This window comes from Pyricularia grisea, chromosome VII (genome assembly GCF_004355905.1).
Source record: "Pyricularia grisea strain NI907 chromosome VII, whole genome shotgun sequence".
In the NCBI taxonomy this organism is placed as follows: domain Eukaryota; kingdom Fungi; phylum Ascomycota; class Sordariomycetes; order Magnaporthales; family Pyriculariaceae; genus Pyricularia; species Pyricularia grisea.
The window spans coordinates 1,738,426-1,764,662 of NC_044975.1; the positions used below are offsets into that span (position 1 = coordinate 1,738,426).

The window sequence follows — 26,237 nt, forward strand, 5'->3', positions numbered from 1 at the left end:
AAAGTACAGTGCAGAGGCCCAGACCAGAACCCAAGACTTTGGGGTACAGTTCGGGTTTGCTAAGGTAAGGCAAAGAAGTCCCTAGCAAGCTACCTAAGGTAGGTTCCTAAGCTAACCTAGGTATGTAAGGTAGGTACGTACCTTCCTAGGTACCTGTGAGCAAGACACCCGACCGCAGCCTTAATCAGACAAGGATAAGGTACCTCAGGATGAAGGAGGGTGGCTGCATGAAATGTGAATGGAGAGAGTACTTACTCAACGGGCTGCAAAAAAACCCGCGCGGCATTTCCAACGGGTTTCTGGAGGCACTTGCTGCGCCATGATAATTTTTGATTACCATTACCAGTTTACTAACGATTTGTTTTTTTTTTTCCGCCTTGTCTGTTCTTTCAGCCCCATTTCGAGTTACTTTTACCCTCGAGGCTATGCCTAGGTATTTATTTACTTAACCACCTTACGTTGAAATATAAACATAGCAACCAACACTTGAGAATTTGGGATGCAAAACTCGCCATATGTATCCGCCTGCCTATACTACGTAATAAGGCAACGGACTACCTACCAAAAACAGATCCTGCATACAAGTATCGAGTTCAGGCCAACCCACAAATGGGGTCGGAAACCTGGGACATGGGACTGACCCACTGGAGCGCTAAGGATATGGGAGGTGTCCCTCAATTTAAAATCCCATCCCTGGCAAGCCCTGGCACCCTCATCCGTTTGCTCTCTTTGAACGTCATACCGGTAAGATAACGAAATCAATCACACTGATCAGTCAATAATAATCAAACAAATCACCAACTAACAAGAACAAACAATTAAACAAATCAGTCAGCAAAGAGACAATGGTACCCTCCAAGCACCATCTCTCTCAAGCTCAATCAATGATGGCCTGCCCTAACTGACCTACCTACCTTGCTTTGGCAAGGGTCACCGATAGTCCCATCTTCTCAATGTCACGGCATATGACCCCATGTTCCACCACCAGACATCCGGGGCAATCACAAAGCCATCGCAGATGACCAATCTGCATTAGGCCCATTGCAGGGATTAGGGGCGCCCCACGTTTGATGTGGGGTGGTGGGCTCTGTTGGTTATGGTCCCATAGCCGCTGACTTGTTTGCTTGCTTGTCCCACTCGTTGGCTACCTTTTTGACACCAGCCAAACAAACGTTGATTACAGGATATTGATTACTATACTATGCCTCATGGTGGACACCCCTCAAAGCCCGACATTGCCGACAATGGCAATTCTTCTTCAACCTGCCCTTAGTTTAAGAGTTTGCCAGATAAGGTGTGGACTACGGGGTCTTCAATGACTACTACCTACCTTTTCCTAGATAAGTAAGTGTCTAACGGAGATAAGCATAGGAGAATATGTCCCGGCTTCGGAATGCCTTCTTCTGTAGGCTTCCGTCTCGTATTCTCAAGGTAACGATATGAGCAACAGATACAACAAAAAATGCTTTACCTTGGGTTCCTGACCACCTGCTTTTGTTTCCTTTGTATTTTACCTAAATCATAAGTTTCTTCTCATAGCTTGTCGTAGCCCAAGAGCCGGCCTAGTGGCGACGGACGCTAATGAATCTTAACCTCGTTCCGAAGAGTTTAGACCATCTCACTAACCAGATTCCATTTCGGCCTGGCCCTAGTCTTTTTATGCATCCCCAAAGTATAGCAGCCGAAGCGGCGGTTTGTACCTATTTCTGACAGACGTCTCACCGCCACACGTCTGACCATTTCCCGCACTTCTCCACACGCAAACATCCCCGTAAAACAAAGACGCACAATGTGACAAAAGCATTGTACAGACCCGAGAAAGGCTACACCGCACCAAGATGATCATCCTACAATGGGCTGGATGGGAGATCAATATGTGCGACCTAATAATGATTTTCCCTACCCATATTTATCGGTACTTGTGACCCAAGTCACGCAATGCCGCCCATGTACTACTGCTCACACCGAAAGGAAACAATGTATGGTTCTCTTTAATAAAAAAGGGCACTGCTTCTACCAAAACAGGCCATTGATTCGTTGAACAATAAATGCTTGCTGCGCCTCTATGTCCCCTTGATGATCTTCAACAGAAGTGAGCGGCCAACCCGGAAAGCAAAAGAAAAGTAAAAGTAAAAGAATGTTCACACCCATGAACATCAATCACCCTGCTGTCAAAGCCAAATAACATTTAGCTCTCTGTATGATGTGTACTCCGTACACTTTATCCCCTCCCTCCCTCCTCCGAAATTTGCTGTTATCCGTTGCCAGGTCTACAAACAGTACAAGAGATGAGACCAGACAAAAAGAAAATAAAGTCAATCTACCTAAGCCCTTACATAAAAACTCTTGAATTTTCCCCCCTTTGTGCTAGCACTAGTTTGTCAACTGCAAAACATCGGACATGACCGACAAGATTGGTTTTCATGTCATCCCAGATGAAAATTCACGCCACTTACCGAAAGGCAAGTCGGCTTGGCCACTAAAAGAGTGACAGGGCTGACAGAGGGTAATACCCTTACCGGTAGTTGCATTGTACATCGAGATCGGCTGCCAAGCGAAGCACAATCCGATCGGTTCCAAAGATGGCTATGCATACCTATCCCTAGACCAGGCGTGAGTAAACCATAAAACTTTTTTTTTCTAATTGCATTGTCAATTGAATAGCCCGCTATACGAGGTCAAAGAAGAGAAATGAAATAGTTTACGGTTTGTTAAGCAAGATTGAGTTATCTGAAAAGCTTGACGCGGTCGCATAAATTTTCATCCTGCCTCGAGCACTAACATACCTAGGTACCTAGGTAGGTACGAAAGTTACAGGCCCAAAGTACGACACCCTGACACAGTATAAATAAAGACATACCTATCTGAATACTACCCAGTAAGGCTGCGGACTATAGCCCCCAAAACTTTTTGAATTTGTCAACTCGTGTAACTTTAACTTATATACTACGTAAAGGCCTTACTTTGCTAGACCTTTATCATATCCAGGAGTTCCAAACAATATTAAGTAATTACTAAATATATTTGTTAACAGTCAGTTACAACGTTTGCTTCCTGTCAAATTGAGCTCAAGTTTGTTAAAAAAAAAAAAAAAAAAAAAGGCTCGGCACCTCAATCTTTGGGTTTATTATTAATAAGTTTAAGCGTTGTTATAGAGGAAACACCACCGGTCTCCCGAACTGCAAATGCCGATATTAGACATTACGTTCACTATAGAGGTGGCATGCCTTGACCGGTTGTGTTAAAGGAAAAAATGCGCAATCCGATACTATTCCCACGGAAGGGGGCTTGAAGACCAATTTGCCCCACGGCAACTAACACATTAAGGCAGAGTAGGCCACCGCCGGCAAACGGTTCATGGTGGCGTTGAAAACGCAATTTACAGTCCCTTCGGCAAATGCCCGATCGTGCGCATCGTCCAACATACCCCGTACCTCGTACGATATGGTGAGTTTTTTTTTCTTTTTTTTTTTTCGGGATTTGTTGCCTAACAAGTTAAAAAAAGCAAGATGCACATTAATTTCTGTTTGTAAGCGCATCTGGTGACGCCATTCCGTTCCACGCTTGGTGTTCACGGATGCTGTAGGGTCCTGGTACGGGTGCTAGATGCCGGTGGCGTGGTGCTTTCAGGGGCTATCTTGGGTCGTGCTCACATACGCAAGGTTAACAAAGAAGCGCGCTATCGCAGCAAGATGCACCAAAAAAAGCCTGAATTGCAGGGACAGACCTCCAACTTGAAACGCTGGCGGCTACAGTCAAGCTTCTAGAAATGCCGCCCAAGGGAAAGGAAGAAAAGCTTGCTATCATCTCATATCTTCCAAAGTTGGCCTAGGTTCCACGAGCATGGCTAGACGTATGCGGTGCTTCCCGCCCCTTGATCCTCGCTTATGCTTTATCTCCTACCCCTATTTTCCTCAACGAACCACCAGATCGCTGGTCGGCAGATCGTTTCCCCAACGTTGCGGACAACGCAGTAGAAGGTTTCCGCATCGTTCCATGACCCTCCCACATCGATAGTGGCTTGCATGCTTTCCGCAATTTTGCTCGCCGCTAGGTGGCCAATACCATGACCCCTGCCCCTAGCTAGATTATATCCGCCGCTTGTCACGTATCCCATCAGGTCTTTGGCAAAGACCTGGGGATACTGTTTTACGGGAGATGCCCCCATCCCAGCAGCAGTCTCGCAATCTGTGTTTCTGAATAGGCTTTCCGCCAAGATTTCCTTGCGCTCAGTAAAAGTTGATGATTGTGGGAACCGTCGGTCCGAGCTTGACTTTTGCGTGCGTTTGTTTCCCACACTACCAATTGTAACTTTGAAGCGCTCAAGCCATGAGATTCTGAGCTCTTCTTGTTCCTTCAAGCTTGGGGGGAGATAGACTCGGGCACGGGGATTGGGGACGCCTCCTTCAAACATGCTGATATGAACAGTGGAGATTCCGAGCACGGGAATTGAAGGCCTTTTTGCAGGGTCAACGCCGGCCCGAAAAAAGTCTCTGAAAAGGGCCGAAGAAACAGATATTGCAAAAGGTCTCGGGACATCTGGCGAAACAAGACGCACCGGTGAATTATCCTTCACCTCTTTGTCCTCCTTCGACTTGTGTGGCAATTTGGACCGAGGCGAGGTTGAGCCATGCAGAAGATGCTCCCAATCGCATGCAAAAGGATTTCCATGCTCACCTTTGCCATCATGTCCAAGGTTCAGGGTTGCCCAGTTTGTTCGTTTGCCTTTCGGACGTGACTCCCATTCTTTTTGGAGACGATCACGCTCCCTGAGCTCCCACAGGGTTCCGTGGACCGTGTGTGGAAAATCAACGGGAAAGAACTTGACCGCTTGCTCTGTGTGTATACGATGCATCTCCTCCACGCATGCTATTTCAATCTCGCCGCCGAAATGCCCTTTTTGGCTGAACAGACGGAGCCATAGCGGTTTGACCAGCTCACGTTGGCAGACGATGGTCCATTTGCCTTCGATTCCGCGTGAATGTGATGCAGAGCACAGAAGTAGTATAGGTATTGAAGAGCCACTCTGATCTGATCCCTTTGCCTCGTCCGTGCTGGCCTTGACTGCTGCAACTTGCTTTTTCTGTATCACTTGCAAAGCGCCGCCTCTTATAGTTCGATCCAAAAGTGCCAATGGTTGAGGATTTTTCTCGGTTGCCCACTCCTCTTGCGCTTCAAGAAGCTGCTCAGCGTCGTCTTTATCATTGCAATCTGCCGTAGGGACATCTTCTCTGCCGTACTTGTCAGGATATCTGATCATCAGTCCCATGACAACGGCGTGTCCAAGCATAGAGGGCTGTGTCTGTGCTATTGCGCGGAATAGCCGCCAATGAGTCGGGTTGCGTGCATCTTGATTGCTTGGGAAGTGCGGTGGCATAAGTATATCAGTCAGGCGCTGTCCAGAGCCAGGGCCAAGCAGTTCTATACATCCAAGCTTGCCGGAAAGATCTCGTATGGTCACCTGGTTGCTTGTGTCGCCAAGATGATCTGCTGCAGTCGTCAGAGCATGAATGACCAACTGGACGGTATCCGGTTCGACCTCGATTAGTACTTGACGCTCTGTTGAAACCTCATCTAGCATGTCTAGGGATTGGCCAGATGGGTTCCAGATAACTCGAGCAGGCGTAATATCTCCAGTCTTGCCAGATTCTGCGAAGCGGATTATACCAGTCCACACACGGCATCCACGTATCCAATCAGATGAGGCACCCGGGTAGTTTATTCCCACCACCTCCAACACCGCTTTGACGTCGTATATAGGACCTGAGGCTTGAATGAAGCCCCTGTGGCTCGCATCATGCATGAACGCGGACGCATTGTAGGCTCTATGGATTTTGCGGACAGTTTTGGTATTCATATTGATAGGTGTCGGCTTGCTGAAGAATGGGTTATCGATAGTTGACATCTTGGCTCGTTTCGCATGCCAGAGATGTGTGGGCAGTTGTTCATCCCTCTTTGGCACGTTTTTCCGCCGAGAAGGCAGAGCACATGTTTGTGTTTGTGGGTTGTCCGTATCGCTGCCCATCTCTACGTCATCATCCCCTTTTTCGTTCTCAGCAATGTCAGAGTTATATGCGGTGGGCTGTTTGACCTTGGCCAGGTTCTTATTAAGCTTTTTGGTTTTGGCAAGTGCTTTTCCAAGCTTTTCAGATAGTTCCGATGGTTGCTTCGGATCTCTGAGCTCTGATAGCATGTTATTTAGTTTCTTAGTTTTCGTCATGGCATCCTCGAGATTCTTGGCCTCTTGGGCAGCCAGGAGTGTCTGGTCTGCTGCGTTCCGTATACCATCCAAGTCTAATTGAACCTGGAGTCGACCAACTAGTTGCCGAGTCTTGTCCAGAGCGTTTGACAAGTGCTCAAACTGGGCTTTGAGACAGCGTGACTCCCCAGCAGTTTTGCTGTTCGTCTTAATCTCGGCCAACTGCACAGTGTTGGCACGGAGATGAAGCTCTTCACGGATTACCTCGGTCTGCTTGAGCGTCTTCCTGAGTGAACGCCTCGCCTTTTCCACCTTATTAAGTGCCCTTTCAACCGTATCCCTTGGCTTCTTCTTACCCTTTGCCGGGGTATTGTCTGACGCCATCTCAACCCGGGCGCGGGCGCGCAGTCGACCTGGCACCCTTTTAGGGTTGTGACTGGCAGTGCGCCGCCGCATATCCCGGGGGACCTGCTGAAAGGCACGCTTGGTTCCCGAGGCCTTGCTCTTACGCATGGCTTTCTCGAGACCGCCAATGCTGGACTGGAGAGCCTCCAGGAAGATTGGCAGGTTCACGTCGCCATCCCCAGTGACGGCATCGGAAGCGGATGCATGAACGGGAATGTTACGATCGGCGCGAGCCTTGGCCCGCTTGTTGGGCCTCCCGGGGCCGGCGTTGTCATCCTGAGGTCCTGCCTGCCGCTTTTTGGGCTGGGCATCGCCCGAGGGCACCTTCTTTGCCGGCCCTTGCATCTCAGATAATGCTATGGTAGGGTCAGTATGGTTTTGAGGGTCATTGGAAATTATGACTTGACAATCACAAAACCAGCCTCAAATTTGATCATTGTGTCGCGCGTGCAACAAATAATTTCAGTAAATAAATTGTAAACGGAATAACAAATCACAAAGCCAGACGCAATTTGCTCAGCACATCAACGGGTCCATGGAAGTGGGGCCTAATCTTTAGAGGATATCATTGGTTGCGAGGAGCTTGGATGTTGGATGGAGCTCCGTCCAAGCTTTAGTCCAGGTACGGTACAGTACCTAGGTACAGGTACGGAGGGAGCTTGCAAGGCGGCTTGGTAATCACTAACTTTAAGCAGCGAAGAAACCAAATTCAATCAATAATACCTGAGTGTCGCCAACAGATCTTGGGAACTGCATCTTTGTATACCTCACCTGGCTATGGTAGTAGCTGAAGGTTCCATATCAATTCTATCTTCTCAAGCAAAACATTCACCTTTCTGTTTGTGGATTTCCGGAGTTATCTTGTCTCCAACGACAGATAGGCTTTTTATCCAGGAGCGAGTGTTACCGTACCGCCGTACCTACCGTGGTAAGTAGATTGATTCGGTGGGGTCAGAGCTCCTTTGCCTTGGCAGACTTGCGATTTCAGTAGTGTCTTCTCGTCGGGGGGTTCGTGTCGTTTTGAGTGGTTGGTTCTCAAAGTGAGGCTACGTGACCATCACAAAAGCTGAGAAAAATCACCTGGAAGGCGTGCTTGCTTGCTTGCTTGCTTTTAGTCCTTTGAAAAATTTTCACATCATCTTTGAAGACAGCCAGCTATTTAGGTCACACAAATCGTCTCAATACAATTGTTGAGGTTATATCCAACACTCTTCTCCTGGTAAACCAAAGTACGCGCCACTGTCGTCATTGGCCAAGCAGGACGAATTTGACTGCGATCGACACTCGGCATTTATTTTAGTGCCCTTAAAAGACCACCAGCTTGCCGGAAATATCGTCACGGCATAGGTACGGCATACCTGTCTGGCATCGCCATAGGAGAGGGAAAAAAAAAAAAAAAAAAAAAGGCGCGTGCGTGGCTCACGGTCGCACACATTTTGCTGTCCGTTGCGACCCGGCCAATCCGACTCAATTGCGGCTGCCGCGTGTACAAGGTTTGATCTGTAATGGTCAGCAGCCACACCCAGCAAAACACCCGGACACGCCTGAGCAATTGAAGCGCCATTGAGACAGCTGAGAGCGGCTTATCAGCCAGCAGGCGCGGCTCCGTAACGTTTCCTGCGCTCACTCAACACTTTTTATTTTATTTTTTTTATCAATTAACCAGCCCTCAGGCTGTTTATCACAAGAGCAGACAACGGTGCTTGAAAATTAAATCCCTCCCCCTTGTCTGGAGGATTTCTTTTGATTTTGTTGCACTGGAAATGAAGACGAAACAGCAACAAAGTCTGGATTTACTGCCATGACTTCCTTCAGTAAGCCAAATCCAATCTCGTTCTTTTGGTATCTCAGTGTCTGTTTTCTTTTCCTACTAGCACTTACTACTACCTTACCTATCCATCACCCATTTAATCTCTCACACTTCCATTTCTACGTTTACTACTCGATTGCTTGATTCGTCTCGTTGTCCATCTCCACTGTGTCCTCAAAGACTCGAGGTACCAAACCCAGGCACCTAAAACATCTCTTCTTTATCCTTTGGATCCGTCACGGTGCGCGGGCATGACAGCAACAATTCCATGTTTCAAGACGGTTAGAATCGCCGCAGAACAGGGAATGCCCAACCCGGGTCTGCATCCTCGCGCGCCAAGAAGCGCCAGCAGCAGTCATCATGTGCTTTGATATTCTGTCTACTTTCTGCATCTGCATCTGGTGATAGTTGCAGTGGCCCTTATCCTTACCGGAGAAAGTCCGAGACAAAGCGCTATCCGCTGCCTTCCTCGGCCTCGTCGCCCTCAACTTCTTGTTTCCCCATCAAGCCCATCTGCCGCCGCAGTTGGGCAATCATGAAGTCCACCACCAGACTGAGTGCTGACAAAATGCTACATTTTCTGCCTGCAGTAAACAAGGCGAAAAAGGTATGTTGGGCCTTTTTTTTTGTCGAGTACTCAAACGATCATAGATTGACTAACTTGAATGTAGCCAAAATTTGAGGTTCATCTGAGGGTATGTACACGATGGAGGAAACAAAGCTCAACGTGTGCTTTGATTTTAAGGGCGGCAGCAGTCAATATTCACTGCCTGTTATCTATCATCCACACTTTGAGCTGTCTTGAATTGGCTTGCGCGACTTGCTGACTTGAGTTCCCTTGCCAGATATATGACCTCAATAACGTACCGCTAGTAAATGGAGTGTCGCAGATCAAATGGCATCTGCCACACTCAATACACGGCGAACACCGTGGGAGGACGGGCAAGTGTCCCATTTCAAACCACAAGGTTGAGTATGGTTACGGCAAGGTTGTGCCTGTACGCATCCATATCGACCGTAACAACAACCTCGAGGAGTGCCCCATCGAGTTTGAGGTCTTGCAAGAATTCAACGAGGCCGATGAGAGAATAGTCCTTGGAAAAGTTACTCTAAACCTCGCTGAATATGTCGAAGAGAGTGAGGCCATCCTCCGGGATAGGCAAGATCCGAACCCTGGGACCGTTAGCACTGGGCTTGGGGGTATCCCTGCCACCGTAGCTGCCACAGCCTCTGCTGCCACGGCGGCCGTGGCAGACCAGTTGCACCACCAGGCAGGAAAGCTCAATCTGGGCCACTCGCGGCATAGGAGCTCCATGAGCAACGACCGGCCGCCGCCGAGTCCAGGAAGCAAAGCCAGCAGCGCCGGCAACAGTACGCATCAGGAGGTCGAGGCTGCGTCGGATGTGCGGGAAGGCATCGTTCGGCGGCATCTGATGCAGGAAAGCAAAATAAACAGTACCCTCAAAGTGGGTATTTTGATGATACAAATTGATGGCGACCGAAACTTTGTTGCACCGCCGCTAAAGACGGCACCTGTCTTTGGCGGTATTGCAGGTCTCGGTTTGACGGGCGAGCAAGGAGACCAAGACGAGTTGTCAGTTGGGCGTGAGTATTCCCGGGCCCATCATTCCTTTTGCTATCGCTGGATAAGGTCGATGCTGATGAACTCCTCCAGGCGCACCTGCTATATCAAAGTCACGCGACGCCTCCGAGATGCACGACATGTACCGCACTTCTCTCGCAGCGGCCATAGTAGCTCCCCCATCAGAAGGTGAGCTGACTGCTGATGCCTGTATCGAAGACATATTTGGTGGTGGCTCAGGCTTCACCGATATGGATGGCGAGGGCGGTAGCCGGTCGACCGATAGCGGAGGCCGTTCCGGGATGGGCAGGAGTAACAGCAATGCATCTGCCCACAAGTATCACCACCGACGCCAGCGGTCTCAGCGCTCGGCGCACTTCTCGGCGGCAAGTTCCCTTGCCCCTCCGTCGATCTTGGGTCGTGACGACAGCGGTAATGGCAGCCCGTCGTCAGATAACGACGGGAGCAGCAGTGCGGGAGGAGTTGGCGGTGGCACATTACGGCCAAAAGACGTCAAGGCCTTCTTCGTCGGCGGCCATCGGAGGCAGCGCAGTGGGGCCAGTGAACGCAGCAGCCGGACGATGCTGATGGCTGGTTCTGGCGGACGCAGCAGATCACGCGGGGCGTCTGGACAAGAAGGAGAATCGGACCACTATGGTAGAAGACATAGAGGCGAAAAATCACACCATAGCAGTCGTAGCAGGGACGGATCGCACTCGAGGGCGCCCAGCCTGGCGAGCTTTGCCACAGGGGCAAGCAGCAGCGACAGTGACGGATTCAGACGAACTCGAGAGGTTGACGAGTTTGAGATGCGGGACGATCTGATTTCGTGGAGGTTGCCTGGGAAGGTAGCGTGAGAGCGGTCACAACACTGTCGCTGTTATGTTAGTATTTGTCTTTTTGTTTTTGCGATATGAGGTAGCTTCTAGCGCATGGCGCCGGTTTTGGGGTTTTCACTTGTTTGAATTTTCGAGCAGTAATCCTGCTATATTTCATCTGGTCTGGAGCGTTTATGGTTATAGGTAGATGCGGGCAACCGGAAAACCAACTTATCACAATCACATAGGCGGTTTGTGTGAGCATGTGAAAGTAGATAGGTAAGGTATATATTATGTCGCCACCTTGCTAGGTACTGGTTTACCTAACCATGTACCGGTCTTTGGTAGGTATTTACTTGGCCATTTTTCCACCGTACCTCAATATGCACTGAAATCCTATCTTATCTGTGACGAGGTTCTTCGCCAACTTAAACAGTTTAAAAGTAGAGAATTTGAGAGCATTAAACACTATGCAACAAACGGTGAAGTTTTGAGATTGTATAGCGTAAGATTGAAAGATAGGCTCAATTCAGTTCGTGTGATTGAGAATATTTTTTTATGCAAATACTAACCCTTACTTGCAACATCAAGCTTGATATATTGTATTGAATCCAAAGTCAAAGTCAAAGATTCCCAATTGTTAATTGTGCGCACTGAAAACGGTTTTTTTTCAATTGAAGATTTATCAAAACATCACGAGTGCTATATTAACCTGGTTCTTCCAGCGTCTTGCACATGTCCTGGCCAGCCGTGTTGACTTGGTAACCACTTCCTACTTCGTAAATAGATAGCGCAACAGTTTCTAATCCGGCAGGAATTGAAAAGCCGAGGTCAACACGGAGCTTGGCTGGGGTAAAGGAGGAGTAAGTCAAAGAGCCAGCCCGTACCCCACCTCGCGGCTGCTGTAGGCTTTATTATGTCGCAAGCACAGACCATGGCTTCCCCAGGGTTTTGACAAGGCCCCTGGTCCTCGGTCTTAATCTACAGGGAAGGAAGCATTAAAACCATACTGCACGCCGCTTCTTGCCGAGCAGTTGCTGTGTGGTTCAATTCTGTCTGATTGTTACCGTTTTTTTGCTATTTTTTTTTTTCTTGATTCCTCCGTCGACTCTTCTGAAAGTCTTAAAGTTTGAGTGTGCAGGTGCACTTTTGCCTGGAGCGCGGTTTATTTCATTTTCAAGTTTCCAGATTACAAGAGGAAAAAAGATGTCGGCAGTCAACCGCACCCTCCGTGTGGCCGGCCGGTCTCTTCGCATCCAACAGCAGCGAAGCAGCTTGTCGACTTTGGCCTCGTTGAACAGCACCTCCGCACTTCGGCCAAGCTCCACCCCTCGAGGAGCTACATCTGCATTTACATCCTCTGTCCGCACCTCCTCCTTCTCAACCTCTACAGCTCGCCAATCCTCAGCACCCAACATGTCTTCCGCAGAAGCCCGAGAGTACGACCCCGAGATTTCGGACATCGCCAGCTATGTCCACGATACCCCAATCGATTCTGAATTAGCCGTGAGCCAGCCCCCCATCCCACACCCACCCCTGTAAACAAAACACAAAACCCCGCACCCCACAAAGGTCGGTCGGTGGCTTTTGAGTAGCACCAACACCATGATTCAATTCTTTCTGTAGAGATTACCCCAGCCATGACGAAAATCATCGCGTTGAATTGACCCGAGGCTAACCGACGTACCACCGCATCGCCAGTTCGACACGGCACGATGGGTTTTCCTCGACACCATCGGCTGCGGTCTTGAGGGTCTCCGCTTCAAGGAGTGCACCAAGCTGCTGGGCCCTATCGTTGAGGGCACTACGGTTCCCAATGGCACCAAGATCCCCGGTACCCCCTACCAGCTGGACCCGGTCAACGGCGCCTTCAACATCGGTGCCATGATCCGCTGGCTGGACTACAACGACTGCTGGCTGGCTGCTGAATGGGGCCACCCTTCGGACAACCTGGGCGCCATCCTTGCCGTCGCCGACTGGGTCACCCGTACCAACAAAGCTGCCGCCGCCCCTGGCTCCAACATCAAGCCCATCGCCGGCGGCAAGCTGTTTACCGTCCGTGATGTTCTCGAGGCCATGATCAAGGCACATGAGATTCAGGGCTGCTTGGCTCTCTTGAACTCGTACAACAAGGTTGGCCTTGACCATGTCGTCCTTGTCAAGGTTGCCAGCACCGCAGTCGTCTCCAAGATGCTCGGACTCTCGGCCAAGCAGACGGCCGATGCCGTTACTCAGGCCTGGGTTGACGGCCAAAGTCTGCGTACCTACAGACACACTCCCAACACCATGTCGCGCAAGTCTTGGGCTGCCGGTGATGCTTGCCAGCGTGCCGTCAACTTGGCCCTGAAGGTCCTCAAGGGCGAGGCTGGTATCCCCACCGTTCTCTCGGCTCCTGTCTGGGGTTTCTACGACGTGCTCTTCAAGGGCAAGAAGTTCGAGTTCCAGAGGCCCTATGGCAGCTACGTCATGGAGAACGTCTTGTTCAAGGTGTCCTACCCTGGTGTGTATTAACTTTCACTCGACTCTTCAACTTTGCATTTTAGATTAGTACAGCTTGTCCGCCACCCCTTTACTAACTGTTGTATCCCATCAATAGCCGAGTTCCACTCTCAAACCGCCGTTGAGGCGTCGCAGAAGATCCACGACCAGCTCAAGGCCATGGGCAAGTCAGCCGCCGACATCAAGGAGATTACCTGCCGCACACACGAGGCCTGTGTTCGCATCATCGACAAGCAGTTCAAGCCCATGGACAACTTTGCCGACCGTGACCACTGCATCCAGTACATGTGCTCCGTCATGCTCGTCTTTGGCCGCCTGACGGCTGGTGACTACGTTGACGGCTCTGAGGCCGCTACCAGCCCGCTCGTCGAGTCCCTCCGCAAGAAGATCAGGTGTGTTGAGGACAAGCAGTTCACTGCTGACTACCACGACCCCAAGCTCCGCACCATCTCGAACGGCCTGACCGTTGAGCTCAACGATGGCACCTTCCTGGATGAGGTTGTCATCGAGGCGCCGCTCGGTCACCGCCTCCGTCGTGAGGAGGCCAAGCCCGAGATTTTGTCCAAGTTCAAGCGCCACCTGGAGGCTCACTACCCTGCCGCCAAGGTACAGGAGCTCATCGACCTGGGCATGGATGCCAAGAAGCTTGAGGCCACTTCGGTTGACGAGTATGTCGATATGTATGTTGTCAAGGACAGCAAGTTTGTGCAGTGATCAAACAAATCTAGAGTGTTTTCTTCCGGAGGCCGAATTATACTATACCATCTCATGTGAGGATTTAGAGAGTTCGTAGGTTGATAGACACGAAAAGTTCAGTGCATGTAGCAGGCTCCTAGCCACGTTTGGAGCCACACACATCCTACAGTGACCCATCCAGAGTGCTTTGGCCAATTTTACACTGCAAGATACTTGTTTAGAAAAAGTCCAATTATTGAAAATTTGAAATATGAGTAAAAGTTTGCCATTTATGTTCGAAAAGTAAACTTGAATTTACATAACCCAACGCCACAGAGAAAGGTATTGATGCGATCTGCTTGCTGCCTTTGTCCCGCACCTGTGGGACCGTCCCACTAAGAGATAGAAACATCATATAGTCGCCACCAACATACTCAAAACATCGCCAAAAGATCCTGATGCGATACAAAACAACCACGAAATGAATATACAGAGCTTGTCTAGAAGATGGAGTTGACAATGTTGCCTCCGAATGTCGCACCGGCTCCAAAGATTGCGGCGTTTCCAAACTTGCCTCCAATCTTCTTGCCCATCTCTCCCATCTTGCTGCCGCCGCCCTCGGCGGGCTGCTGAGCTTGTTGAGGCTCGGGCTGTGCAGGCTGAGGGTTCGCGATGGCCATGGGTGGTGCCGGGTTGTTGTAAGGGTTGGGGTTGTGCTGCTGCTGCTGCTGCTGCGGAGGGTAGCCGCCGCCGTAGTAGCCGCCCGCTTGGCCCTGGGGCGGGCCGGCGTTGTAGGCGTTGTAACCGGCCGACTTTTCGTTGGCGTAGCTGTCGTTGGCGGGCTCGGGCTCGACGTAGTTGCGGGGGAAGATGCCCTCGCGGCCGGTGCGCAGGTTGCGGCCCATCCACCAGTCGGGGTTCATGTACCTTTTTGAAGGTTGAGTTAGTGACATGGTCCCATTTTGTTGCTCTTTCAAACGAAAAAGGTTGGTGAGAGCGCGAAAGGGGGGAAATAAGGCATCATTGGAAAAAAAGAAAAAGAAAAAAAAAACCCTACTCATAAACGGCGATCCTGTCATCCCGCTCAAATGCGCAGTCCCTGACGTCGCTGCCCGGGTAGGCGTACAGAGCGCGAGCGTGGCAGAGGACGGGCTTGCTGGGCGGCGGTGGGGGAGGGGGCCTGCTGCCGGCGGTGGCGCCGGGGTTGCTCTGGGCGTACGAGGGCGGCGTGGCGTGGTTGTTGTTGATGCTGAGGTTGGCGAGCTCGTCGGCGGGCGGCGGAGCGCGTGCGGCCGCTGCTGCTGCGGGGGCCGGGGTGCCCGAGGATGACGCCGGCGTCGCGGCCTCGGCGCCGCGCCGGCCGAGCGTGCCCTCGGCGGGCAGCAGTGTGTGGATGGAGTCGTATGCCTCCTCGGTTATGACTCCCTTGTCGAGAAGGGATTCGAGTTCCTGTGGACCGGGGAGGGAAGAAGAAGCAGAGTGTTAGTGAGGCCTTTTTTTTTGGGGTGAGACTCGGAGTGGGTGGGCAAGATCGGGGTCAGGCCCGCGGGGTAGTAGGCATAAGCCACAAGGCGTACATTCTTGATGAGTCGTAGCGACTTGTTCGTCTCGATGATCTGTTGGCGCTCTGCGGAAACCATGTTGGGCGTAACGTGGGGGTGGGCCGCGGGAAGCAGCACGGATTTTGGGTTATGGCAATTACGGATGCTGTTTGTTGTTCTAGGTCAAGCAAGGGACCAGCGGCGGGGGGGAAATAGTGATGATTATGTTTTTAGTCGAGTTCGATGCAAAATACGATAACGTAGTTTAAGTTTGTTTAAATCTTTGTTAAAAACAGTCGCAACCACATAAAACACGACTGAAAGAGAATAGTCAGGCTGTCGGAAAGAAACAAAGTTTCGAAAGTCCGGATGGCAAGTTTCGGTGTGGTCTCGGACGTACAGTAGTAATTTGGTGTCCTTTGTTGGCAGAGGGGTTATTCTGGGCAGCATGTGGGCGGGTGCAATGCCTAGCGGCTCGCTCGGGGGGCGCCCAGGGGTCTGGGCAGTGGGTACGGTGGTGCTGGAAACCCGGAAAGAACGGCACATGGGAAATCTGACCAGACTTTAGTGTAGCAGCTCACGCAGCTGTCAGGCAAGGTACCAATCGATGTTGGGTTGCACCGAACCGATTTTTGATTTTTTTTTGCAATGAACTGGATACCGGTGTTTTGCTTGCAGGAGTATGTAGGAACACCAGGTACAAGTAAGTAAATCAAGGGATTCTGTTATCCAACCAGAAATCACCTGTTCAGAACTGAACGCGCGTTCCACATAGTCTCAAATTTGGAATGCTACATTGATCACCTACTATTATTCCGTATTCAATCATGGGAAAGGCTCTTTTCGACAAGATGCAGTAAGCCAAGGAACAGAAAGCCAAGGGATCCGTAGTAACCGACTAACTGTTGTTTGAAAATCCCATTTGGGCGCACTTATATAATTGCAACTCGAATCTAAACCTCAGCCCCAAAATATAACCAAAAAGAGTAGTATCATTATGACCTCTTGGTTCGTAACAGACGTTTATAAATAACAATAAACTTATCCGGACTTTTATCCTGGGGACGGACGTATTTGATTGGCCAATTGGTTTTATCGACCTCTTTTACCGTTTAACTAAGGAAAATTATCAGTAGAGGTTCTGCAGGCCATATACAGCTTTTATTATCTCCAAGCTCTCTCAGCTGGTCTTGATAAGTGTTGAGAAGTAAGTTCGTAATACAAGTAGGCGCCACTCAGCAAAACCAGTGCCATTTGTTCGCACGTGCCTATCCTAGCCAATTACACTTTGGGGATTATCCCTAGTCTTCTAATACCTTGCCGCCCGTATTCCCAACCGCTTCTACCCCTTACTATAGTCAAGGTAGTATAGGTATTTTTAACCCGAGTTGATTCAGACTACATAACAAATAATACGAAAACCTGCCTAGGGAACCCCACCAGCACCCAACTCCATCCAACATCCGCATCAAACGCTCTCGGCAACGAACTTCAGACGACGGTCCGGGAGCCAATTCACCGTCGCACATTGTCAGCAACCTTTTTTTTTTATTACAGAGGCAAGATAATCGCATTTTCACGGGCCGCCCGCAAAAACACTCGTTCCCTTTTGTTTTTTCCCGTCTACCCCGCAATGGCAATCCTCTACTCGGACGCGTCGTCGCAGGCCGGCGCGTCCTCGACCGACGCGGGCCTGTTCTCGCTGGACCTCATTTCGCCAGAGGTCGCCGCGGTCCTACCCGAGGGCTACAAGATGCGCTCGCTGCGCAAATCGGACTACGACTCGGGCTACCTCGACTGCCTGCGCGTGCTGACGACGGTCGGCGAGTTTGACCGCTCCGCGTTCGAGGTGCGCTTTGACGAGTTTGCCCAGTCGCCCGGCAGTTACTACATCTTGGTGGTGGAGGACGCAGAGGGGAGGGTCGTCGGGACAGGCGCGTTGATTGTCGAGCGCAAGATGTAGGTTTTGCCTTTTTTTTCTTCTTCTTTTTTTTTATCCCCCATAGTGTCGGTGGCTTTTTTGCTTTGCTGCGCCGCCGCCCCTGGTGTCTTGTACTGGCTAGATGTGCAATTGCTGACGTGGGGAATAATCACCGCCGCTCTCTTACAGAATCCATAGCCTCGCCTCGGTCGGCCACATTGAAGATATCGCAGTTGCAAAGGACCAGCAGGGCAAGAAGCTCGGCTTGCGCATTATCCAGGCGCTTGATTACATCTCAGAAAAGGTCGGGTGCTACAAGAGTATTCTGGACTGCAGTGAGAAGAATGAAGGTTTCTACGACAAGTGTGGCTTCAAGCGGGCAGGGCTGCAAATGGCGCACTATTACGACAGCAAATAGACTATAGACGATGCCGTGTAAAATGACTTTTATGAATCTATATAAATACAGATCTGGGTACCTACCTATCTATGTACGTTTCTAGTAATGTGTTACCTCTCAATACCTACGCAGTATAGAGGTGTGTCAACCTCGTAACTGCTATCACGTTTATTCCAAATACCATCATCCAAACTGGATGTAGAACAATAGAGATATAACTCCAAAAGCAGCTAAATCCATCTTACATCAAAGATTCTCCGACACAAGGAAATGGGTTTAACAAAAGCGTCTGCATGGTATTCGGAAGCAAGGTAGGAGTATAGCACGGTGACATGACTCGTGCTTCCAACAATCTGTCACATCGGATATGGTGTAGTGGCTAACATACGACGCTCTCATAAATGAGTTACCGTCGTGCCCGGGGTTCGATTCCCCGTATCCGAGTTTGTTTTTGCATTTTTGCGCATCATTTGCCTTTTCATTTCGACATTTCTCATAAGATTTTATATATTTCACCTTTTTTTTTTTTTGACGTCTTCCAGTCTTCCTCTGGTGAAGTTATGTTGCCACGAGGGTTGTAAGGCCGGAAAGAGTGAGCGGGCCCTAGAGTATTTCTCAACTTTTTGTTAGTTTACCATCGATGGAACAGTCCAACCTCCCGGCCTTCAGTATTATCGCAAGTGATAATAAATCCGTCGTATGAAAGCAAATAAACATATGAAAGGCCACAGCTTAGTTAATGCCTTTGCTATGGACTTATGATCCATATGAAGAAACTACGAAAAGACTGCAAGACAAAAAGGCTTTTTTTACGAATGTATAACCGTAGAGATAACGGTTCGAAAAGCCATAAAAGATGCGGTAGTGATTCATTTAGTATATTTTTGTTCATATTCCCCGACTGCCCAAAAGGCTTTAAAATAGAGTTCGAATGTAATATCCTATACTGTCATCTTTTTTTGGCCTGCATTTTCTAAAAATTGGACGTTTTATCATCAAGTTAATATTCGTAACTATTCATTCACCCCTCCTCGAAGATCCGAAAAGGGTCATGAATGAGTATACACATTGCCAAAGCCTTCAGTCCGGCCAGATCAGAGGAGTTATGTATATCTCTTTTGGCCGAAACCTTTGTATAAAGGAGGTTTCCTGGCGATACCAAGTGTAGGCAACAGATCCAGACTTCGTCTCTCGGATTACAAGGCCAGGTATTATGAGCCTGTCGGGTACCCTCAATGATAAGATTTTTCACAGAATACGAAGATTAGACATTCTGCTGGATCAACTTGCTGTGCTTACTGTTTGTTAGATTAGTTCTAGAATAGATATAGTTACAAGTCTCCCGTCACTGTTGGCGGAAGACTTCATTCACTCTCGTAACATGCTATATTTTCGTATTTACCTCCGCTCACATCCATCTTAAAAGATCCCGAGAAGAAATTGACTATCTTGGACCAAGGACTTGCCGTTTTGTGCACCTTTGAACAGCAAGTAGAGGCCTTGTCAACTAGGTAAGTTATAATATACTGAAGGGGAAGGTTGTTTTTACTCAAACAGGTGAATTCCGCCTATGAGGTCTATAGCGAGACAATTGCGGGTAGATATATGGTAATCAAACCTAGGACACGGTATATCTTGCATGGAGCGAATCGCCATATACCGCTATAGCGAGACTACAACAATACCACGCATAGCTGTGTTAGCAATGCCATCCTTAGTGAGATATTCCTCGGGGGTATTTTTTTCCCCCACGGCCACCATCATCATCCTGTGACGGGCTATCAAAATTGCCCACCTAGTGCCATAGCTTACGACAGCATCAACACACACCCTCCACTGTCAGAGATATCTAGGCGGCTTAACAATGTCATTACTACTAATTTTGACAACTTACAGGGTACAACTGACATCAAGTTACAACAAGGATTTTCGGGTAACAGGTGTCTTTACGAGCGTAATCATGCAAAACTCGGTATCTTGGCACTCTGTACCGGTCTAACAACCAGTACCGCAAAAGACCAACATATGAAGCTATACAAAAGAAGTTCTCACATATGTTTTATTAACATTCGTAGGTGAGATATTAACAGCATAGTGTTTCCTACGACCCCCCACCGGAAACCCCGTTTCGAGCTGTCGTGAGACTTTTTCAACTTAAGAGTTCCTAACCCCTTACTCGGCAGTCCGCTGCGGGGCGAACGAGGCAAAACCTAGGACGAGAATGATGCTGCCCCAAGTTGAACTTCATCTGTGCTAGATAAAACAGTAGAAAAGCCCGTCAGTATAAGAATGTTTTGGAATGTTTCCTAGTAGACTTTCAGATCTGGGTCATCAAAGAGTCTTACTCGTAGCCCCAGCATTTTTTGGTTAAGAATCGCATTTGGCATTGCAGCAGGATCCGAAGGTATCAATTTTTGGGCAATTGATGGGGAAGCCTCTTGGACACGGGTCACTGGGGCCCAAAGGAGTTCCCGGACCCCTTGAGCGGCATTCCTTTGCTGCGGCAAACGAAACAAACCCCAAGGCGAGAACGATGCTCCTCAAGTTGAACTGCATATTTGCACAGTGGGATTGTAATAATAAAAAACACAATTATAGTATGCTCTTTGATGTAGAAATGTTTGGGTTTGGCTGTGATAGTGGATTGTGACGAGATGTACAAGTCCGGGTCGAATAAACGTTCTGCATCATCCTTTTATATTTGGTCAATCGGGATAACTGTGGGCCATACAGGGGAGAGTTCTCAACTGATCTTAACAAGCATATTATTACAAGGACAGTAATGTTTGCTTCCAAAACCACTTACACCGGTGCTCAGGGTTCAGTTCATGGCAGTGCACTAGCGAGATAGGTAGTAAACCCTATATGTTTGTTGAATACATATCCAAGGTTTTCGAGAGCGTCATGTGTAAGCCACTATGCAGGATTCGACGTAAAAAAACCGGTATACTTTCAGATTACCCTGATTTTTTTTTATTTTATTTTTTTACGGTTTTCGTCATGATATGCGCTTGTGTCATTTACATACGCTACTGGTGACAAGACGCCGTAACGGTTACAATGTTTGTCAAGGTAAGTTGGCTGAAACTGCAGTAAATACACTCAGTACGACTGTACACTTGACAAAACAAACCTACAGGCAGTCGGTTACCCGAGCTTGAGAGCGGTTCATCTTGGCTACAGTACCATATACAATGTGAAGATGTGTCAGATACCTTGTGCAAACCATTCAGTATACCGCATACTTGTACAACAGTCGGCAATGCGTGCTTACATCCTTTGTATTCACTACTCGGGACAAATGAACTACAAGGACAATCATGCTTGCCACATTGACGAGATTGACACACATCCATGCATGCTTGGGGCCCAGAGACCCAGACAGCCAAATCAGTTGGTTAGAATTTGGACATGATTTCAGGGAAAAAAACAAGGAAAGAAAAAATAAAGAGCCCTTGATGCGAGTAACAAGAGTGAGATGATCGAGGATCTCTGCATTGCAAAATAAACAGTGACACACACGCCCACTGAGCCATACGATTCCCCCCCTTAACGCCATTTCTAAGCAGAACAGGACATCAAACAAAAGCCACTTGCTGCCGTGAATCATCATATCAACCCTCAAACTCCACTTTGCCCTTGCCCGAAGCCCCTTGGACGTCGGCCGTCGCTTTTGTACCGGCACCCTCGCCGCCACCGTCAGCCTCTGCATCCGCACCTTCCAACAGGTCGCGGTCGCTTGACCTGACCGACTTGGTCGCAGATTTCGAGCCAGACGCGGCACCGATGCGAGGCGTCCTCGACGAGGAAGAAGGACCCCTGATGTCATCATCATCCTCATCTTCTTCATCCTTTTGCTGGTATTGATATGGGGTCGCATTCTTCTCGAGTTCCTTCTGCGCCTCCTCCATCCGCCTCCGGACCTCAGCCGCAACCCTCATACCATCGGTAACGATGTTGTCCAAGACACCACGGACTCCTCTGCCGGCACCGGCAACTCCTCCAGCTCCGCCGCCAAAGGCACCAAAAATCGAAGAAGGTCCGGCTGAGCCTGCACCTCCACCACTGCTGTTGCTGCTAGGTAAACCCTCGACCACGTGGAAAGAAACAGGGAAGCTGGATTCGAAGAACTGCTCCAGAAGTTCATCCGCCAGGACTACCATTCTGAAAGTTGGGAGGGTGATGTGCAGCGGGTTTGAAGGGTCAAGTGCCACGTTCGCCTTTGCTTGAGACACTTTTCGTGACACTACACCATCAAGTAAGGATGACTGGGATGACTGGTTTTCCGAAACCATAGACTCTGCCAGTGGAGGAGGTGATATCGTCTTTTCCTCTTTCGGTTCGGCTGACGGGGTTGGCTCAGGGGTAGGCTCCGGGGTAGGCTTCTTCGCAGGCTTGAGCTGCGGGCTTCCCTCTGGTGAATCCATAGCCAACAGGTCCTCTTCCCCTGACTCGTCATCCTCATCATCGTCGTCACCAATCGCAAACGCGTCAGGATCGACAAGATCTGGTGACAGCGGGGGCATCAGTGGCTCGCGATGCTTCTTCTCTGCGATTGGTGATTCGGCATGCTTCTCGTGGAGCTTCTCCTCAACCTTCTCCAGCATCTTTTCATGTTCGACCTTAGCATCCTGGTTCTTTGGGTGGTCCGGATCCGCATACTCAAAGCACCTCCTTATGAATGCACTGATGCTGCCCAGAAACCTCTCGTTGACTGTGGGACCGCCCAAAGAGCCGTCGTTGGCGGTCGGGTCACCTGCAACCTGAAGCTCCGAGTAGCCATTTAACGTAGTCGTCGAGCCTGAAGGACTCAGCGTGCCCTCAAGTCCTCTTCTAGAGAGAAAAAGGAGTGCCTCTGATATCCTCAAGATGCCCTCGCGATCAACTCGTCCATCACCGTCGTCATCGTACAGCTCGAACAAGTATGTGATGGTGCCCATGATGTCCCGCTTGCCCTTGATGCGTGCCATACCCGAGACAACATTCTGGAGCGTCAGAGCTCCCGCAGAGTCGACGTCCCACTTTGCGAAAAGCCGCCGCAAAAACTCGTGGTCGGCCGGTTCCGGTCCGTTGCCCCAGGGCGACAATTGCCCTGCACCCAGCCTCCTCATGCTGTTATAGCCTCTGTCGGGGAATGTCTCTCTGCGGGGCGTTGTGGGCGAATCCGACATGGCCCATTTTGCCATGGCTGCCAGAAACTCGCGGAACGCATCGTAGTCCATCAAGCTTGTGCTCGCCCCAAGACCAACGCGGCCCTTTTCAACCTTGAGCTCGTGGACACGGCCTCGGTTCGCTTTAGCACGTCTTTGGTTCTCCTCCTGTATCATACCCTCGCGTTGCTGTCGCTCGTACAAGACGGTGTAGAAGCGGTCGTAGAGCGCACTGAGCTCCTCGGGGGTCAGCAGTTTGCTGTCAGGTCCCAGATTCCTGATTGCTGTGCGCTTTGCAAAGTTCTCAATGTTGTTGAGGACCGCATCCTTATTCTTAAGCCGCAAATCTGTAATGCTCGCTTGTGTGATGCCTGAAAACTCCTTGAAAGCAACAACCATAAGCTCCTGGAAGCGGGTGACTGCGCGCAACTTTGGATTTTCAGATCGAGGATGCGCCGACTCATCCAGCCGCGCAAAGTAGGACTTGAGGACCGAAATAAACGCGCCATCGTCTGTCGCGTCGAGCAGCGCCTCACCGTTGATTCGAAGGATCGCGAGGCCGACCTGGAACAAGACCTTGGGTCCCTCAACGAAGAAAACGTCCAAGACCCTAAAGGCAAATACGAGGGGCATCGAGTTGATGTACAGAGATAAAAACCAGGGCAAAGACACCACAGAGAGCTGCACGTCGCTCTTGACGAGGTGCTCCCACAGAATAGGCATCGTCTTCTCCACCAGGGACTCAAAGACCTTTTGGTCCAAGAGAGTCCCGTACATGGTTGTCGAGTAGTAACCGGGCACAAGACGATCGCAGAGGGTCGATAACAGGAAGAAGGCCTGTACCTCAGACATGTAGATCAGTAAGGCTGCGACCACAATGTTCATGGCCTGGCAGTAACCGACGTCGGCATTCACCCAGCTGTACGCCGTGAGAACTCTGCGCAGCCTGTTGATACCAATCTGGTCTTGATAGCCCGGGTATTCTGGTAAACTGCGGTTCAGGTCCTTCTCAATCTCGTCGATAGCCAGCGATTCCTGTCCCGAGAACTTTTCCAAAGTCTCCTCGTACATGGATGGGTTCTCTAGCCTCAGGTACACAGAGCCAGAAGTAAGCTCCCACATTTCACCTCGTAATCTATTTGGTAGACCGACCCGGATGAGTTTGTGAAAAGTTGGTTGCCGCAGTAATGTAAAGTTCCGACCGTTGTCTCGAAGGTATTCGGCCCACAATCGCATCTTTGCCCTATCTCGAAGCTTCTTGGGGTCGCCTGGGTATCGGAACTGTAGACCAAGACCGGCGTCTGGAGCACTCGCTTCCTTTTGGTCCTCGGGTCTTAGGAGGTATTCCGAGTAGCACTCAGCAACAACTCTTTTGAGTTTTGCCACGTTGCCAACGCCCGCCCGCAGGCCCTTCTTCAGGCCGTCGCAGAAACGCTCGCAAGCCTGCCGAGAACCGGCAAGCTGTACTGTTATTCTTTGTTCCTTGACCTGGTTCTTGCCATCCTTACTTGCCGCCTTGTCCTTATCCTTGTCCTTGTCCTTGTTGCCAGACTCGTGGAGCAATCCATTCCATGTCGTTATAGCAAGGGCAAACTGCAACCGAAAGAGACGAATTTGTCAGTTATGGGTGATCCGTTACGCTGATTATACTTGTGGCATGAACTATATTTGTTTTCATGGCCTGGCGCTTACCTGGTAATTCTGGCTATTTAATCTTTCCACTTTGCGAATGGCGCACAAGGGAAATGTGAAGCCATTGCCGCTTGGTCCTCCACCATGTGTCTGGCCTGTAAATATTGATGAGCTCGAAGTGCTGGCGGACTGCAGGAAACTCGATGCCGTGGTGGAAAAGCAGATAAAAGACTCGGACAGATGCAGGCGGCCGACATAGTGCCAGCCCATGTCGGCCGTCTTCTCGCCCTGCGTGACATTTGCGGGCGGGATAGTCAGCTCGGCGGCGATCTCATAGAGCGGATGCTGTGACGAGGGCAGGCGGAACTGGTGCTGAAACAACGTGGCCTTGGACGGGTTCTTGTCGGACTGGCTGAGGTTGAGGCCTTGAGTCGGGTCAAGCAGCTCTTGTGCCTTTTGCACAAAGCTCGAGATGTTCCACATGGCGACGACGATTTTAGTTTCTCGACGGGGCCCTGGGGAAGAGTCTCAGTTGAATTCCTCGGTCGGTTGCATGACCCTCCCCTTTGTTTGGTCAGACAAGGCTGAGATGAAGATTGGCAGGGACTTGGCAGTGGGCGTAAGCGTTGCGGGTCGGATGACCAGACGGATTGGCCTGAATGGACGGTTCTTTGCCGTTTGGAAGATGGATTGATGGGCCAAGGTGTACTGGTTCCAACGACGTACAATGCGATGCGTGTACTTTGAAAATCGAGGGCGGCGGGCCAGTGCCGCGACAATACGAGTAAAGGACAAGCAATGTGAAAGAGATCCGGGTGGTTTCAAAGAGGGGGGGAAATGATTTGCTAGAGACGCATTGGACGTCAGACAACGCCAGAAGCGTTATGAATGATGAACCGTAGATGTGATAGATAGTTTACAGTACCGCAAGCAAAGTGGGTGGAGGTTGAATGCGTGAATGGATTTGGCTACAATTGGGTTCCTGTCCAGGGTGTCGTCAGGAGGATCAAAAGGTGGGGAGCTTCAATTCCCTCATGTGCTTACCTTAGGTACAGTACCGTATGCACCGTACCTACAGTAGTTAGCTGCCCGGCTGAGTGAGAGCCCTGAGTGACTTGACTGGGTGCCTGTGCTCCTCCCTGTAAGTAGTAGAGCTCCACAAGGCCGCGTGCGTGGCATGCGGCACGGGTTCGGTTGATGGGTCCAACCATTGCTGTGTAGCTTTTCAGATCATGACTTGCAGAGCTCTGTATGAAATGAAGACTTTTATGAAAGTACACAAGACAGCCGGTCATCTACCTACCTGGTCTATCGCACAGGTAGTTAGAAGTGACAATAGTATGCTTTAATATATGAGTCGTTTTAAATGACCACAACCGTACATCAATCCCAAGTCGCAAAGTCTGGTGTCATTTAGACTAGATTTAGACTTAATAACCCATCCATTGTCCTCCCTCATGGCAACTAACTCGGCTCGATTTTTGAGCCACATACCAAATCACTCTGTTCATTTGCAAAGATAATGCTGAGCAATATCCCCAGCTCAGGAATTTTATATGTAATTTTTGTTTCTTTTTTTTTCTTTTCTTTTTTTTTTTTTTCCCC

General features: G+C 49.7%; 7 protein-coding genes across 8 annotated transcripts; 4 read left to right on the forward strand and 3 right to left on the reverse strand.

Annotated features, from left to right (window-relative positions):
* Positions 1–501: 501 nt before the first annotated feature.
* Positions 502–1,491, forward strand: PgNI_10537 (uncharacterized protein; the record flags this gene model as incomplete). Of its 2 annotated transcripts, XM_031130509.1 has the most annotated exons (4): positions 502–744; positions 832–848; positions 941–1,294; positions 1,372–1,491. In XM_031130509.1, coding segments are annotated over 3 exons (342 nt in total), but the record flags the coding sequence as incomplete, so codon positions are not given. The 2 variants fall into 2 exon arrangements, with proteins under 2 accessions (XP_030979499.1, XP_030979500.1); XM_031130508.1 differs by having other exon boundaries at positions 941–1,491.
* Positions 1,492–3,892: 2,401 nt separating this feature from the next.
* PgNI_10538 (uncharacterized protein) lies at positions 3,893–6,949 on the reverse strand (the record flags this gene model as incomplete). The annotated part of the gene is made up of 1 exon (XM_031130510.1): positions 3,893–6,949. The coding sequence occupies one exon, from the start codon at positions 6,947–6,949 to the stop codon at positions 3,893–3,895; it is 3,057 nt and encodes a 1,018-aa protein (XP_030979492.1).
* Positions 6,950–8,949: 2,000 nt separating this feature from the next.
* Positions 8,950–11,066, forward strand: PgNI_10539 (uncharacterized protein; the record flags this gene model as incomplete). The annotated part of the gene is made up of 4 exons (XM_031130511.1): positions 8,950–9,021; positions 9,086–9,109; positions 9,260–10,019; positions 10,090–11,066. The coding sequence occupies 4 exons, from the start codon at positions 8,950–8,952 to the stop codon at positions 10,851–10,853; spliced, it is 1,620 nt and encodes a 539-aa protein (XP_030979493.1). The 3' UTR covers positions 10,854–11,066.
* A 742-nt stretch (positions 11,067–11,808) lies between these two features.
* On the forward strand, positions 11,809–14,219 carry PgNI_10540 (uncharacterized protein). Its single transcript, XM_031130512.1, has 3 exons — positions 11,809–12,320; positions 12,516–13,314; positions 13,411–14,219. The coding sequence occupies exons 1-3, from the start codon at positions 12,021–12,023 to the stop codon at positions 14,025–14,027; spliced, it is 1,716 nt and encodes a 571-aa protein (XP_030979463.1). The 5' UTR covers positions 11,809–12,020; the 3' UTR covers positions 14,028–14,219.
* A 39-nt stretch (positions 14,220–14,258) lies between these two features.
* PgNI_10541 (uncharacterized protein) lies at positions 14,259–15,924 on the reverse strand. Its single transcript, XM_031130513.1, has 3 exons — positions 15,566–15,924; positions 15,046–15,437; positions 14,259–14,915 (listed from the first exon to the last, which is right to left on the reverse strand). The coding sequence occupies exons 1-3, from the start codon at positions 15,626–15,628 to the stop codon at positions 14,489–14,491; spliced, it is 882 nt and encodes a 293-aa protein (XP_030979922.1). The 5' UTR covers positions 15,629–15,924; the 3' UTR covers positions 14,259–14,488.
* A 1,238-nt stretch (positions 15,925–17,162) lies between these two features.
* On the forward strand, positions 17,163–17,936 carry PgNI_10542 (uncharacterized protein; the record flags this gene model as incomplete). The annotated part of the gene is made up of 2 exons (XM_031130514.1): positions 17,163–17,488; positions 17,640–17,936. The coding sequence occupies 2 exons, from the start codon at positions 17,163–17,165 to the stop codon at positions 17,866–17,868; spliced, it is 555 nt and encodes a 184-aa protein (XP_030979462.1). The 3' UTR covers positions 17,869–17,936.
* Positions 17,937–21,256: 3,320 nt separating this feature from the next.
* PgNI_10543 (uncharacterized protein) lies at positions 21,257–25,567 on the reverse strand. The gene is made up of 2 exons (XM_031130515.1): positions 24,693–25,567; positions 21,257–24,593 (listed from the first exon to the last, which is right to left on the reverse strand). The coding sequence occupies exons 1-2, from the start codon at positions 25,113–25,115 to the stop codon at positions 21,465–21,467; spliced, it is 3,552 nt and encodes a 1,183-aa protein (XP_030979460.1). The 5' UTR covers positions 25,116–25,567; the 3' UTR covers positions 21,257–21,464.
* Positions 25,568–26,237: the final 670 nt, after the last annotated feature.